At 36.1% G+C, this 17,686-nt stretch overlaps 1 protein-coding gene across 4 annotated transcripts in view; it reads left to right on the top strand.

The window, feature by feature from the left end:
* The window catches only part of shq1 (SHQ1, H/ACA ribonucleoprotein assembly factor), a 77,323-nt gene that overhangs the window by 4,194 nt on the left and 55,443 nt on the right, over positions 1-17,686 (top strand). For 2 of the 4 annotated variants that reach the window (XM_088917366.1, XM_088917368.1), the window contains 6 exons: positions 7,099-7,240; positions 7,846-8,000; positions 8,180-8,244; positions 10,863-10,985; positions 12,919-13,073; positions 15,193-15,305. In XM_088917366.1, the coding sequence (XP_088773492.1) occupies positions 7,858-8,000; positions 8,180-8,244; positions 10,863-10,985; positions 12,919-13,073; positions 15,193-15,305 (599 nt within the window). In that variant the 5' untranslated portion in view covers positions 7,099-7,240; positions 7,846-7,857. The remainder of the gene's footprint in view (positions 1-7,098; positions 7,241-7,845; positions 8,001-8,179; positions 8,245-10,862; positions 10,986-12,918; positions 13,074-15,192; positions 15,306-17,686) is intronic. The other 2 variants (XM_088917367.1, XM_088917369.1) reach the window with 1 other exon arrangement.

Genomic DNA, 17,686 nt, shown 5'->3' with positions numbered 1-17,686 from the left:
AGTGTTTAGCATTGCTGCCTTGTAGCGCTGGGGCCCTGGGTTCAATTCCTCACCTGGGGCCCTATCTGCGTGGCGTTTGCATATTCTCCCTGTGTTTGTGTGGGTTTCCACCCACAATCCAGAGACATACTGGTAAGTTAATTGGCACTAGGTGTGCGTGTCTGTGTGTATGCCCTGCAGCAGACTGGGGTCCCCTCCTGTGTGCACTCTGCCTTGTGCCTGTTGCTTTCTGGGATAGGCTACAGCTCTTCTGTCACCCTAAAGTAAATGAAATGATTTGAAAATAGATGGATAGATGTTACACCTAGGAAACACTGTCAGGAAGGTGGCAGGTTCCTGCAGCTAGAATTTATTATACATGTATACAGTACATGAATATATACATACAATTTCCAATTAAACCTTTGTTTTAGTTGTATGAGTTGTGTAATCATTCTGTGTTTCTGTGCAAATTAGGGAGGAGGGTATGAGCATGATAAGATTATTTCAAGGTAAAAAAATGGGTTAAACTTGGATGACATGCAGCTCACGAACAGGAGGCTGTTCCTCCCTAATATTTATACTGTAATCAGTATTCCTAGTGGAAAGCATTTACATTATTTAAGAAAATTCTAAGGAGGTCAAGGTTTTTGTGACTTGATTTGGAATGACAGCTCAGTAAAATAAGAAAAATGTTTGGTTTTATCTTTTTTAACGCACTACATCACATTCCTTACAATTCAGATTCATGTTTTTAAAGCCAGATAATGTGACGTTTAGGTATTGTTAAATTGTAACATCATATACAGTAGGCCAGTCTTTCCATTTTAAAAGTAATTGTTTGTCTCTGTAGTGTTTGTCTGTATGCAGATATAGGCAGTGTTCTTCAACACTTTTCTGAGAATCAGAATCTAGATCTCCTCCAGGAATAAAAGGTCTATGCCAAATGCTCACTTTCAGCAGCATGCTATTCATATCTTTGATTTAATCTGTACAGCTTTGTGTAGATAAACCTTTTTATAATAAGAACTGTTTTGCCTGCGGGCAGTCAAATTTCCATTTTCTATGAAATCCTTTAATATCATGGATTTTCTGGGAATCTAATGATGAGCTATTCATTTCTTCTACACTTTACACTTAATAAGTAGTGACTTGTGGAGAACCTTGTCTGAGGTTTACTGAAAATCCAGACACACAACGTCATGAGCACTCCCTGTCTCTACTTTTTGTACATTTTTTGACAAAATCTAGAAGTTTTTGCAAAGATCTCCCACGGGGAACCCATCCTGGTATCTCTAATAATACCTTTACTGTATAAATATTACTAATTTCTCCTTGAAACAGTATGTTACATAGTATTTATGTTTAGATTAAAATGATCCCTTTTTATATATTAGTAAAGAGCCCCAAGTTTAGTTTTTGCCTTCATTATCGCCCATAATCTCAGTCTCAACGACGCCGATAGACAAGATACAATATGTGTACATCACTACTGCTTCTTTGAATTTCTGTTAAACAGGTGAGGTTTTCATTCAATGACTTTATTGGATCACAGCTACTTTTCAGGAACTGTCCTTCCAAAAATATTCCATTTTATTTTGTTACAAAAATTGCTGCAGTTTTCATTTTGACTTGAATTACTAGATGGTGGCTGACAAAGATGTTGATGACATAAATATAACAGGTTTAATAATTCCAAACCTACCTGTAATTCTTAAATCAGAGAAAAAAAATATCCGTGTGTTGTTTCCATTCTTAAAAATTGTATAAGACCATAAGAAACGTTATAAGAGGAGGCCATTCAGCCGGTATACCTCATCTGGTTGCTAGTAGCTAAGTGATACAATGATTTCTATCACATGGCTGGTTCCCTTGTACAGCATTAACTGGACAGCTTGTTACAGACACGCTTGTGCTTTCTCTTCAAAGTTTTAAATGCACCACTACCGTAGTTTCCCCTTGTGCTCCTTGATACTTGAATGAAGACCCTTGTAGCCCTCCCCATTCAAGACCAAAAGGTGTCATTTTTTAACTTGTCAGTACAGGACATCACATTAAGCCCACTGAGGTATAAAATCACACTTTTCTGGACTGATTTACAGAGCAGCAGCAACTTCTTTGTACTGTGTTGATAAAAATTGAGCGTAATATTCTAAAAGTGATCTTGTTATCACATTGTACACTTAAAACTTGAATAGAGCAATCTGTTTTAGTAATTAGTAGTGTGTAACCAGTGTGTGTCAGTTATTCAAATTAATTAAATTAGTTTCTTAATACAGTATTACAGTAGTATATCTGCATTTTATTTTAGCTTACATTTGCATGATGTATCAACATTTTTAACAAGCCCAATCTTTCTCAGTTAAAGTAGATTAATTATGTAGGCCTGTTTGATTTTGTCAACTATCCATTCTTTCTTCAGCAGTAGAGTACTGCATGTCCCTTTTATTGAATTATTGTGTACCTTATTTGTTTAAATGCTGAAAGTTTACATGTAAGCAGATTTTGCAATTAGTTACGTCTTATAAATTATTATATACAATTAATCAGAAAGGCTTAGAACAACATTCTTTACAACCACAATAAATCCTTTACTCGTGTAGTTGTAAATGAAAGCCATTTCAGCAAATTAAGGTGGTAATTACAGAAACTGATCTGCTACAGTAGAAGCTAACCACACTTTTCCATAGCATCCACAGAAGCAGTAGGTTTCAGCCACTACTCAATATCCCCAATTAAAATAAGTTTAAGGTCAGGCAGCCTCTGTATTTTACTTAAAATTCGATATTGTTTCTGGACTCTTTTTCCTTTTTTTAACATTTGAATAAGAATGCAAGCCTCCCGGAAAAGGTAAAATTTGTCATATGTGCCTGTGTTCTAAGTATCTTTAATGCACTGATGCTTAGAATCAGTGTAAGCTCCCATGTTTATTATTTCAAGGTTGTTCCCTGATTCAGTCTCAGATTGCTGGGAAAATTAACTTAACCCACTTATTTTCATCAGTGATGATATTTAGCTAGGGGATAGAAGTTCCACTCTGCCTGTGCCATCCTGTAGTAATTAGGCTATTTTTGATGAGGAGAGATTTGTCTAATTACAGACTCTGCAGAAACCGAACCACAGTTACACTGAAAAATGTGATGGTAATTTGTTGGAAGAAAAACAAAAGATATTGACTTCTCCCTTCTTTTGACTACTCTTTTTATGCAGTGCTACCTTGGTTTGTTTGAAAAAAGTAAATAACAATAAAAGTTCTTTTGTGTTTTACCTTATCTGTCATGGCATTTAATTTTACTTGAAATTATCATTTCACAAATGATTAATTCAGTATGTATGTTATGTTAAATGAGCTTCATAAGGACAGAGTAAAGAAAGAAAAAAGGATTAAAAATAATGAGCACTTCTGTTGCCTTTTTAATGCTATTTATCATGGAAATATTTTGCAAGTATTGTATTTAAGTGTTCTTATTTAACTGAAATGCAGTTTTTTTAGACGTAAGCATTTGAACAAAAAAGTTTTACTAATGTCTACCACAAGATGGAGCAGTGGAGACATTTTGAACGATTGCTGAGGCTTTTAATTGTCTTTAACATTGATGCAACTGCATTGTGATTTTAAAATTACCTAGAGTATTATCATTTGCAGTGTTTTTGGAATAATTTAAATGACTGTGATGTATTAGTATTTTATTTTGGCTGTAGTGAGGGAGGTCATGATTATATGGAAAACATGTGAAGGTAACCTGTTTCATTTATCTCAGTTGATAGTTATTCAGACAATGATTTTGTTGTATCTGAGTTTTCATATTGGATGAAATGATGAAAGATATTTATGATTTCAATGTACACTGTTGTGCCTGAGACACTCCTATACTATAGTGCAAAAGAAAACTAAAACTTTGTTAAACACCATTTCACCTTTATGGAAAAGAAAATATTATTCACATAACCAAAGTAAACCAACTGTCCATCCCTCTGTTCCAGGACTGTTAAAAATCTTCTAGGTATATTCTCAAATAATTTTGTTATTAATGCTTATGAGGTGATGTTGCATGTTTTTGCCTTTCAAAGTTCATATAAGTTTATGGACTTTAGTTTTGCTTTTTTTGTAGTAGTTGAGGTGGCATTCGCGTGTGTTAAAGTATGTTGTAGTTCAAATTGTAGCCTTTTAGCTTTTCTGGATGTGTAGAGAGGACAAATGAGGAACACCTGTCAATGAGTCATTTATATTTGATTAGTACAGTGGATATAAAAAGTCTACACACTCTTGTTGAAATTGCAGGTTTTTGTGATGTAAAGTCAGAAATCAAGATAAATCATGTCAGACATTTTACATCTTTAATGTGACCTTGAAACCAACAGAATTCAAGAGAAAAACAAATAGATATTTGCCAGAAATTCCTGTAGCTCCTTTAATGTCCCTGATAAGTTTTCTCCTTGTCCTGACATCAATTTTGGAGGGTCATCCTGATCTTGGCAATGTCGCTGTGGTGCTACATTTTCTCCACTTATTGATGATAGTCTTCACAGTGCTCCAAGGTGCATCCAATTCCTTTGATATTCTTTTATATCCCTCTTCTGATTGGTACCTTTCAACAATAAGATCCCGTAGATGTTTTATCAGCTCCTTGCAGACCATGGCTATCCCAATAGGATGCAACCACGAAAGTTTCAAGGAAATCCTACAGGTACAGCTGATTTTTATCTGGGGTTAATCAGAATCACTTTTATTGATGGTAAGTGCTACTTACCTTTGGACAAGATTTTAAATGTGATTGGTTAACTCTGAACACAGCTACAGCCCCCATTATAAAAGGGTGTGCACACTTATGCAACCAGGGTGTTGTAGGTTTTTTAAATTTCAGTTATTTTTCCTAATAATTATCTTTTTGTTTTTCTCTTGAATTTTGTTGGTTGCAAGTTCACATTAAAGATGGATAAATGTCTGACATGATTTATCTTGATTTCTGGCTTTACATCACAAAAACCTGCAGTTTGAATAAGGGTGTGTAGGCTTTCTATATCCACTGTAAATGTGAAGAGCCAGCAACTACAGCACTTTGTATGTGGAGCTCAAGCATTTGTTACGTTGAGTTGTTGTGAATGGGGTTTTAAAGACTCTGAGCAGTGTGAACTAACACTGCTAAATAATAAGATTGGCGGGGAGCATCATGGCGCAGTAGGTAGTATCGCTGCCTCACAGTACTGGTGTCCCGGGTTCAGTTCTGGACCCATGGTGCGATCTGCGCTCTGCAGTCTGCATTGGAGATTGTATGTTCTTTCCATGCTGGTGTGGGTTTCCTCTGGGTGCTCCAGTTTCTTCCTGTAGTCCAGAGACATACTAGTAGGCTAATTGGCTTCTGGGCTAATACACCCAAGGTCCAGGGTGTATCTTTCCATGACCCTGTTGCTTGCTGGGATAAGGCTCCAGCTTCCCCAGGGCCATGTGTTGGGTAAAGCGGTTAGAAAATGAATGGACAGGTAAGATTGGCTTCTTCTCTCCCAAACTAAGCTGGACAGTCAAAGTTGTTGTCTTAACAGAAGACACCAATGACTTTGAGTAAATGATTGACACTCATAACACATATTGTAATTCCTGATAGTGTCTAAGTCTGTATGTACTGTATCCAGTATAAACAGCAGTGTATATTATGTAGGCATACAGTCTTCTCACAACAGAAAGTCTGCATGAGGGAACACTGTTAAAGACGTTGAATAGAATATTTAAATAGACATCATTTGCAAAGTGACTTTGAGACCCACAAATGTCTGTTTTTTGTAGTTTACATCTGTGCTGTGGATTTGCCTGCAGAAGTCTTAAAGAGAGATTTTCATATATTAATGATAATGTCTGATTTTGTTAAGTCAGGGCATTATCAGAGTAAAATATACTGTTTTAAGACCCCTTTTTGTAGAGTGCCTTATAAACGTTCAATGTTAAAATGCAGACATGGATTTAGATTAAAATGAGATAAGTGCATTAATATTGCACTTGCTTGACTTTTTATATCAGAGGATCAGTTGAAACAATGAGTAATAAACTGTAGTCATTCCATCCCACTAGTAACATTACCTGCAGTACTTGAGTGAAGAAAGCTATGGCCCTAAAAGTAATCTGTTTGGAAACATTGTTAGAAATTTATAGGTTTTTTTATCCCCCAACAATGCACACTTTCTAAATAAGATCTGCATGTTCAAATGCTAATGAATTTGGATTTGACATCCAGGCAAGAATGATTACCTTAAACATCTGCTTAACTTGAGTTAAGTTCTTTTGAGTTGGCATTTTCCAGACTGACTGGTACAGGTCCCTGGAGAGGTGTGACAGTATCTGATTTCTGTCAGTTTTGATGAAGAGTTTGGCTTAGGGCAAGCGATAATAGTGCGAGCACTGGGGTGAGGGAGGCTTGGGGCTGGCTTTGAAACAAATTATTCTTGACATCATTATCATGATTCTGTTGGAAAACACCAGACAGCCCTGTGATGAGACTTTAGATAGTGCAGTGCTCCACATTGATATAAAAAATGAAAGGTGTCAAGGCTTATAAAACAAAATGATTTTATCTTGATGAAAACATGTTCCCAAATAACTTCATTTTCAATGGATGGATGGATAAGTTTTTAGAGGAGGTTGCACTGTACTGTATTTCGTAAAAGATTGACAAAGAAAAGACCATTCTTCTATGGTAAACAAGGTTTAAGTGATTTTAAAATCATTTCAGGATATTTTTGACAAAAGCCCTTCACCAGCTGTGTAGCAGAAAAAGAAAACAGTGCAATAAATATCTTGGTACGATACAAACATGATTTGTTTCAGTCTAGAATACAGGGAAACAACCGCACGCTCTGTCCTAACTCTTTTTTCAATACCTGTAGTGTTATGATACATTTGCAATATGTCTGTTCACATCTGTGTTTAAACTGATCCTGTGTTACAGGTACAGAACTCATTACCATGACAACAGCTGTCGAGGCCTGTAAAACTGGCTTTGTGCTTTAGCAATACATCATGTTTTGCTGTGCTTGCTATGTACGTTATTTGTTTAGATTCAGTTGCTCAGAATATATCAATTTAAACAGCTTGGTATGTTTTATTTTTTTTCCCACTCTTTTGTGCAGCATCTCTCTGCTGTATAATTTACAGTACCTCACGGTTATCTTTATACACTTCATAAAGATCACCGATCTGCTGGTACACTGCCAATTGTCCTATGGCACCCACTGAAGTCCTTCTGGGCACAGTTGTCTCTCTTACCGTTCAGTAAGTTAGCACTTCATCTCTAACCCAAGTGACATCACATTTATTTATAAAGTGATTTTGTGGTAAAAGAATAATATTGACTCATTGTGTCAGTATTGTATAGTTGTATGTGTCCACACTTTATGCTAATTGGGGATCATAGTAAAAGAGCACAGGTATGTAACCTAGTTTAAGGATCCGTTCTTGTTACTTTTTTATGAGAGACATCACTATAGCAATGTACATGTATATTTCTATTGCACTGTATAGTTTTATAGCAGTAGACATGTTTAGTACAGAGCCTATCAAGACTGTCTTCCACATCTTTAGTCAATTAAAATGTGTGGACTTTTTAAAGGTAGAGTATACACATTTATGCTCTTGGATTTTTGATGCCTCTGATAAATACATTTTTAATGCAAAGAATAGGCTTTTTAGCATAATCGCAGTCAGATTGTTAGTTATTCTGTGTGTATTTTTTATATATTATTTGTAGGTCTTTGTTTTGCACATTAGGATTTCCAGTCCTTTTTATGTTCAGCAGTATTTGAATGGAAGTTAATAAATAGGACTTTTGACCTTAATAATAATGATAATAATAATAACTTTATTTTTTTTAATTTCAGGTTGTGTGAATCATGATAACTCCCATATTTGAGATAACTCAAGAATCGGATTTCCTCATCATCAGTATTCGTGTTCCTTACACACGGACTTCGGAGTTTGACCTATACATCGATGGCGAGGATTTCAAATTTTATGCCAAGCCATACTTCCTAAGGCAAGTAGCAGTGAGTCTTTATATCTTCCATGCTTTCCTTTTCCGTCATTAAATTTCATTATGCTTTCAGATCTTTCTAAAGACAAAGCTGTTTGTCAACGAGAGTTAGCAAAGAGCTGAATCAGAGTGTTTTAACAGATAACATTTGTTTTGTCCTCGATCTGTATTTCTAATCACAGGCTCACCCTCCCTGGGAGAATTGTAGAGGATGGGAGAGAAAAAGCCTCTTTTGATGTCGGTAAAGGTATGGATTTCTATTGCTGACACATGCTTAAAATGCAATCAATAGTTTAACAGTCCCAAATTATCCTGTGACTCCACAGAAAACCATCATACACGCCCACATATAAACAGCACTCGAACGTATTGATTTGTTTGAATTAAATATAACAGGTTTTGAAGAACATGATTTGGTTTAAATGAACATTTTATTGTTTAAAAAATCACTCAAACTAGGGCTGGGCGATAATTCGATAACGATAATTATCGCGATATAATTTTCCTCGATATAATTTTAACAAAAGTTTGATAAATGTTTGATATATATGTTTATACTTTGCGCATGATATGCATGTGCGTGTTGCAGACTGAGCAGCTAAAGTGGTGTTGTTTACCCACACGGTGGTGGCTGACAGGACTGTAGTTAGAGTGGAGACATGAGCGACACTGAAGCAAATGTAGTGCTGCCAACGACCAGCTCGAAGGACGATGACATCATCGACAGAAAAGGTCATTCAACTTCGGTAATTTGGAGATATTTTGGCTTTTTATGATCAGACAAAAAAACGAAAAGACATGAAGACATCACAAATGCAGTTGCATATTGCATTGCAAAAGACATGCTTCCCATTAGCACTGTCGAAAATTAGGGATTCAAGAAGCTTATCAGAGTCCTTGACCCCAGATACGAGCTACCTGGTCGGAAACATTTTGCACTGACTGCACTTCCTCAGCTGTATGCAGAGTGTAGGGAGATGGTAGAGCGGCAGCTGCAAACGGTGCCATTCTTCGCCACTACTTCTGATATGATCCTTTAAAGCACTTTACGCTTTGCAGTCTGTCTGAGCCATCTTCTATGTGTGTTTTATCACACTGCAGTATTTAATTTTTCTATTAAGATATTTATTTTGTAAATTTTACTCATGCATATTTTGACATAAAAAATACTTGAATACTCTCTACCTCAGATTTGTTTAATGTTTCTGCTGTTTGGCAAGTGTTTGTTGTGTTCTTAAAATAAAGAGTTGTTTAATTTACCAATTAACTCTCTGGTTTCTTCAACTTTCACTCAGGAGAAAAAATCTGCCTTTAACCTTGAAAGAAATAATGATTTGACATTTATCATGATAATTATTGATATCGACTGATATGAAATTTTTTATCGTGATAATGTTTTTGGCCATATCGCCCAGCCCTATCTGGAACTATCAATATTGGTCTTGGCTTGGTGTATGAAACACATAAACTGATCTTTTCCAGTGCATGTTGTCTGCTGCTTCTCTTTATTGGCTACATTGGCTGTGACCTCATATAGTGATCTGGTATAACCTGTGTGAAGCTGGGAGACCTGCTATAAAGAAGTGGATGGTTGGGTTTTTTAAATGGCAGGAGAAGTTCCTGTGTTGCTGCCCAAACAACAAGTTAGTCTAAGAATAACATAAATTGATTATTCCTTATGTGTCTCTTCACACTTTCTGAACCAGAAATGGTGAGGATTTAATTACAGCTGCAGAAGCGCTAACTTAGCTTTAATAAGGTTGAAGTATTCAATCAATTTTGTGAAGGCTTTTTTTCTATAGTGACTTCTTCATGATTTTAAATTTTGTGTAAAAGTCAGTTTCCTTTCTTTTAAGATCAGTTTGGTCATTTTAAATTGGGCACAGAGTTATCGACAGGATAATTTGTCCACCCATAGGGTCGTTTATAATTTCATTTGAAGGTTTCTGTCAATGATTTCAGGTGTATGGATGTCGCATATCTTGTTTTCTTGAAATTAGGTTTAGAAAATAAACCCTGTTTATGTTCTAACTAGTATCAGTAACTTAAAATGATGTCCCGATCTAATCGTGTTTATTTTGGAATTTGCTGTAACACTTTTTAATTATAGAGTATTATCAGATGTTTTAATTATAAAGATGTTTAATTTATGTAGCATAATCCCCCTACGCCTTATTTTCTTAAAGCCTTGTTTGACATGCAGTTTGTAAATAATTCAACAGCAGCTGGTAATAAAATTCTTGTAATGGGTACTTCTGTTTACATGTGTAATTAGAAACCATTTAGGTGCTTCTTCGGGTCTAAACAAGACTCATTAATGGCATACTGCCAAAGCAGTCAATAGCATAATGCATTTTTAAGGTAAATACTGTGCCGTAATAATGAAAGTTTTATGAGGTCATTAAAATGCATTATTGCAGTAACTGTCTTCGAGCTGTGAATTTGTCTGTTTTAGTAAACAGTTTTAATTTGTGCAAATTATATTTTTAAGCAATCTTTTTTTGTGCTTTTCATATGATTCCTTTTGTAGTCACTGCTAAATCCTCAGTTAAAATCTGACTATATGGAGTTTGGTGTACAGTAACTAATAACTTTTAGCTTGAGTATTACAAAATAACTTGTGTGTATGATATGTGTACAATTCTGCGTTATACTGTATGAAAGCAAAATGTTGTCATGCAAAATGTGATGCTTAGTTGCAATGTATATTGCAGTTGCAAAGTGTTGCTTTTGAATTTGTGGGCTGATGGCAAAAATACTTCCTGTTTCAAAAAAAGTGCAAACCATTCTTTGTTTCTCTGTGCTTTGTTGCATATTTAGTCTTTAGTGTGTTTCTTGTGTTTGAGGTGCTATTTTGTCCTACAGGTATTTTTACCTTGCGGGTTCCTAAAGAAACTCCAGGAGAGCCTTTTGAAGGACTTCAGATGCTGACCTCTCTTCTTGCACCGAAGGGCTCGAGATCTGCTAAGCCTCTAGTGGAAGAAACAGGTCCGGTGTGTTTTACTTCGTGTTTTCAAATCCAGCATCAAAAACCCAGAAACAAACAAGCATCCACACAACCTTCTTTTGAAAGCGATTGCTTTCATCCATTTCTTCAGTGAAAAGCACAGGCACGCACGGTTTGCAAGCAGGATAAAATAGCTTATTCATCCTTACTTGTCCAGCCAGTGAATAAACAGCTTCATAGAGAGGGTTTCTTTGTTGTGTTAATTTGTGTTAATTTCTTTGTTTGAGTGTTAATTTGTCTGTTAATTTGTCCAAAGCTGCTTACATCTGTCCCCATTTCAGCGGCCGGGCAGTTAACTGGTACGTTCTGAATGAAGCACCCTGCATGAGCGTACAACATCTACTGTATGTGTCACCTGGGATTTGGATCTTCCTGTGTCCAGAGTCCTAACCTCTACCTGATTCTGCTGTCTCTGTGCTGAGTCATGACTTTGCAGGTGTGATGTGTGTAAGTGCATGGGGGCACAAACTTCACAGACCCAATTGGATGTTTAATTTGTTTAGGGATCAATAAAACCTGCACAGTTCATCAGCTGTGTCTTTGTCAAGGGAATTTACTGGGTGATTTGACTGTGTGCCATTACCAGGCTGTTCTGGCTTCATTCTTCCCTTATGTAATCCCTGAACCAGTTATCACGGTTGCTTCTAGTAGAATCAGAGATGTTTTAGTCATTTACAGATCGGGCATAAGTACAGAAACATGTAAAGTGGCAAAAACTGAAGCTGTTTATAAATAATGATTTATGACAAGACATGACCTGTTATGATACTCAGTCAGTTTTTAATCATCATTCAAGAAAGAGCCATAAAAGACAACAACGGATCCAAAAATAAACCAAATACATAAAATAGGAGCTTGCAATCTTAGAAAGTAAGGGAAAAGGGGGCTTACCTTCATAGTTTTTGCATGAGTACATTGTAACCCAGCCATAATATCTTTCCATTGGAATATTTTGTGAACAAGTTTATTTTTTTTAATTCCCTTTCTAATCTTTCTGCTGTTTTTCCATCATGGGTTTTATGGAGAGATCTGCAAGGAGAGTGCCTTGTTGTACACTTTGCACACTCTTTGTTTTCCGAAGGGTCTAATGGAATCGAAATGAAGAATTTAACATACCGTAATGTTGTAAGAGAAATGGCCAATTTGTTTGTGTTGAGTATTTTTTTGTTTTTTTAGGAGGTGAAAGCCTATTGGTCTTAGACACAGTTCATTAGTAATGTGTATGACAAAAGTCTGATGAGCAGCCAGAGCTCTTGTCATTATGCTTCCAGTAATAATTGTGTTGTGATTGGTTTATGTTATGATAATTAATTTTTGTGAGTGTTTAATTTAGAAACAACTTTATATTGAAAAAATTGGAATGATTATGAGTGTCATCAGGCAAAAACAAAATAACCATAGAAGAAGCATTTGTAAAAATCATTTTCCTATCATTATGATAATATATACCCAAACAGATAAATATTATCTGCACATTAACAAGATTACAATTCGGCGCCTTCTGCCACAATTTTTTTTTCTCAATTTACCAATTTGATTTTGAGGAGTGTCTGAATTAGGGGGAAAGTTAGCTTTTACTCTAAACCAGGAAGATGTATTAAATAAGACATTTTCACTTGGTTAATTTAGCACACAAAATGTTTTAAAACACTACTAAATTAGTTAAAGTATTGATTTAGACAATAAAGTTCAGTTCGTCATTATACTCAGTAAGTGACTCCTTGACATATAACTTTATTGTGTATATTCATGACTTGCAAATCTGTTCAAGAAAAGTATCTTTTCTGTGGCATTTTATGTTACATTAGTTATTAACATTTCTTGGTTCATTTATGTTCTTTATTTATATCTGTATACAGTATTACTCATATGTTATTGACATACCTCTTTTGTATTGTCTATTTGTGTTTTCAGAGCTCTCTGGAGAATGTGTGGCAGAAAGTGATGATGAAGATTTTGACTGGGAGGTAGATCAGGAAGTGCAAGTAGAGATCACTGAAGAAGAACTTGGCGGGCTTTACAAATATGGCTTTGGAAACCAGCGAGCTGGGATTTTCACCAGACTGCAGGTATGTCTCTTTAAAAAACAACTGCTGGACAGTTTAAAAGGTACTGATGCCAGCTTTAAGATCATAACAAAAGAAGGCCTCCACTCTTTTGTTAGCCATTTTGACCCATCTAGCCTTTTTTTGTAGTTTGTTACTTATTAATCCAGGGATCTCATTCAGTCATTTCCAGATTTAAAAAAGTTAGGTTATTGGTTAAGTAGCTTGTTCCTTACTCCTGCAACCCACAAGAGTCCTTTGAGAGCCTTCTCAGTCTGTGCATAGAAGAGCTTACATAGTGAGAAAGGGTGTGAGTAAAGAGTGTGACTACATGTATGTAGTAACTGTACATCCTGTGAGAGAATTTATTTTAGATTTGCCTAAAATAAATTCTCTACCATTTTGAGAAACACTTCATCTTCAGAACATAACACTTGCTTTAGTTTTCTCTTTTGAAATTCACATGTAAGGGATTCTTGTATAACAGTAAAGTGGCTTAAGTTGTCATCCACAATCTCAGTATCAATGCCTCGGAGATTTCAGACACAGCATACTAATAGATGCTTTAAATGAGGATTTTTGAGATTTCAATGAGATGATTAAAAATAAACTTTATCTATGATGTTACACAAATACATCAGTCATATATTTCATAGCAGATGGATGTGGAATTAATATTTGTTTAGTGCACTATGCCAAAGAAAGAATACGTCTTGAAATTTCTAATAAATTTAGATACTACAGTAAATTATAATCATTTCCTGGGGAGTTATTTATTTCTAACTTGAAAATGTCTCAGATTAGGATATTAGGTGCTTTGAAGCCTTCCTCTTAATTTAATTTGTTCTTTATTGCAGCACATGGCCTTGAAGTATAAATTAGCTTTGGAAATTTTCCTTTTTTATTCCAGCATTTATTTTAGTTAGACTGTTGATGTATTTTATCTTGGCAAAGAAGTAGTTTTTATGAGTAAACAAAACTCTGACCTTTGAAGAGTAGCTTATTTCCACACTATTCCCGATGTCATTTTAATTTTGTAGGAGATGCTTTATTATGCTTTCAGTATAATGCTAGAAGGAACCATACATATTTGAGACTCATGTTATAAGAACCTTGAGTGTGTGGGGGTGATTATTACCAACAATAATAAAGTATAACCACTGTTGCTATTTACAGTATAGGACATAATAGGTGAGGCTTTAAATCCAGTTTTGTCATTTATAAAATGCTAAAAGACTGTGCTCAGTGCTATAATTCAATAAATATTGCACATCCAAAAAAATGCAGATGTAATAGTATTTATTTTGTAAACATTGCATGTTATTTTTTTCATAATTTGATTAAAAAAGCTGAGTAAATTAATCATAAACTGAAAATGTAGGTTTATATAAGGCCAGGAATTTGAGCAATGATTTTTAGAAAATGTTTGTAAATTAACTGTCCTCAATGCTATGCACATAACTATTGCTTACAAGGCTTACAGTAGTGTACTCTGTCCACACTTTGGACTTTGCTCAGCACTTCAGTATTATATGAGTGATGACAACATTTGCATTTTACTCATAACCTACTTCAGTAATCAACTGCAGATGCATTGCATCACACAGTAAATATCTATTTGCAGTACTGTTCGGTGCAGCCGTGGAATCAATGTTAGTCAGGTTTCAAGTCTGTCAAAAGCATCAAAAGCAAGGAAAAGACTTCATTCTCCCTGGGAAATGTTAGAATTGTGAACATTTGTAGGTTTTAAAGTCTTTTAAAAGTGCAAAATATTAGTCTTATGTAAAGTGTGTACTTTTGTTTTTTTTTTGTAAATATGAGAATTCTCAAGAATTAAAAGTGCCTCTAAAGTCTTTTAGAAGTTTACCCTTGTGGTGTTGTCAGTGTTAGCTTTTTACGTTTTTGTCAGTGGTTGGCATTCAAGTTCACTTTGACAGTTTAATAGACCTCTTCTTTGTTTTCCGCCGGTTGTGAACTTCATTTCTTTATAGCTTTGGCCACAAGAGGGATGATGAGCTTGCAGCTGCAATAAAACAGTGAAATGACATGATGCACAGTGTAGTCCTGTTTTATGAGACATTTAACTGTCTGGCACTGGGCTCAGACTTGTCAGAAACACTAATGCAGAGATCTGTCCCATTAGGACGAGTTGAGTGATGTCATTGATGTGAAGAGTCCAGACAGCACCTCAGCTGCTGAGCGCAGACAGGGCCGTTTGGCTGCTGAGACTGCCAAGTTTGAACCTGACCATTACCTGTAAGTACAGTGTTGCTTTCTTGTATGCCTGGCCTTGTTAAAACATACTGTTAGGCTGTGAAATTGAGCTATTACTTCATAACATTTCTTGTGTTCTCCGTTTTTTTTATGACAGTTACATTAAACACTGTCTTTTGACGGTTTTATTTAGATACAGTTACACAGTTGGTAGCCCCGCTGCCTCAATGCTCATAGGTCCTGTATTTTGTTCCACATGGAGTCACATTCTGTGTGGAGTTTGCATGTTCTCTCCAGGTTTGTATGGGTTTTCCATTTCCATTTGGTCTTCCAAATGCATGCAGGCTAGGTTAATTCGTATCTCTAAAGTGTCTGTGTTCATTTCCCATATGCTCTGCTTGCCAGGTTAGAGCTCTCGAAGCCCTGGCTTCCCATGTGTTCATGACTATAAAGCTCTATCACTTTTATGTTTTTTGGATGTTTCCTGACATATGGTTTTATTTCTGTTTGGCATTCTGCAATTATTTGTACTCTTTTCTTAATTTAATTCTCTTTTTTGGGTCTTCTCTTAAGAGAAAGTAGTTATACGTTCCTTAAGCCTGTTGCTCTTATGTTTAGTACTAACAAATTTGTCACATCAGATGTAAATTATGGTGTCTGTAAATTATTTCAGATTTCATTATTTTACTTCATGGTTTTTCTTTTTTTAGAAACATGCCAGACTTGTTCATTTGTCATGAGTTTGTGATGGATCAGCGTGGATGGTGAATGCAAGTGTTGTAGAGAAGAAAAGTGATAGCTTTTTATGCTACCTGGAGAATCTCCTGCTGTTTGATCACAGTGTGAATCAGCTCTGTCTTGTGAAGTCAAGGTTAAGTGTGAAACCCGCTCACTTGCTCAACAGTCAGGATTTGCATCAGAATTGCATAGGAATAGGGTTATTGCACATCTGTCCAGGAGGCATATACGAGTACCAAAAGAATAGAAGAATGAAGGTTTTAATGGATTTTCAGGATCTGATGTATTAGGGTGATTATTTTTGGTCTCTTGTATAAACTTTGATTATTTTATTGTTAATGTGTGTGGAATGTGTGAACATTATCAAACTTGAAAAATGTGTGCGGGGCATCCAATTTTATTTGTATTGTTATATTTATATTGTTTAAAATTTTAGTCTGCATTTAACAAACGGGCTTGAGCACTTTCACTAGGACGTTATGGGTTTGAGCCTGGGTAATGTGCTCCAAGGATTTCCTATGCAGCTACACACAACTGGCAGAGTGCGATAGGGAGTACAGTTAGGATTAGCCAGCTGAGGTTCACTCAGCAGAACAGCGACTCCTGTGACTTCCTGGGTGCCCGTGAGCTTGCAGTGACATCAGTGAGACTTGCGCCACTCCTCCAGTCAGTGCTAATTCTCCTGTAAGGCGCTGTGGAACTTAAGACATGTCCGAGCATGAATGACTCAATGAGCCTGTGGACTGAAAGTTGAGCCCCATTAACACTGACACTGTTAGTGTGTCAACAGTGCCAAAGTACCACAAGTAAAATCTGCAAAAAACAATTGACAGTTTCAAATTGGGTGGCTTTTTAAAGTGAGCAGTGGTGCAGTGGTTAGCATTACTGCTTCACAGCTCTGTTGCTCCTGGGGTTCTGTCTGTGTGGAGTATGTATAGTATGTCCTTTCCATGTTCACATGGGGTTCAGGGTGATCTGGTTTCCTCCCACAGTCCAAAGACATAACTGGTAGGTTAATTGGCTTCTGGGAAGATTGGCCCTGGTGTGAGTGTGAGCTTGGCATCCTGTCCAGGGTGTAACCTGCCTTGCACCCATTGCTTGCTGTGATAATCTCTGGCTCCTCTACAACCCTGTATTGGATAAAGGACTTGGAAAATGGACGGATTGAATCTAAGTGGCTATACAGATGCAGCCATTCAAAATGCGCGGGCGATACCGCATTATTTTCCGGTACGCTGTACGCAGTCTACCGCAAGCTACCGGTAAATACCGCGAGTTACCGGTAAATACCGCTAGCAAAATAATAGTATCCGGAATTTCCGCAAGGTGGAGCTAATAAAGCTCAACCTCTCATGTTTGAGCTGTAGCCATCAAAGTCTTTAACGAAGATATTAATAATAGTATTAATAATAAATGACCTTGGACAAGCTGTAAACTCAAAGTATTGCCCTGGTCCACATTCTTTTTTTCATTGACCGTCTTTGTAAAAGTAACGCCACAGCATTTCGCAATCACGCATTTTTTTCCAATCATGCAAAGTACAGTGATTCACCATGCCTTTCACATGCTCATAAAAGAGATTGATTTAGGGACATAAACATATTACCGTATGCAAACTGTACTGTATACAGTATGTATATGTATATTTAATGTCTTAACTGTGCCCGTTTAAGTATTGAATATTC

This window comes from Atractosteus spatula, chromosome 5 (genome assembly GCF_055471065.1).
Source record: "Atractosteus spatula isolate fAtrSpa1 chromosome 5, fAtrSpa1.hap1, whole genome shotgun sequence".
NCBI classification, from domain to species: Eukaryota; Metazoa; Chordata; class Actinopteri; order Semionotiformes; family Lepisosteidae; genus Atractosteus; species Atractosteus spatula.
Note: the sequence above shows the minus strand (reverse complement) of the source record. Positions and strands in the feature narration are given on the sequence as shown.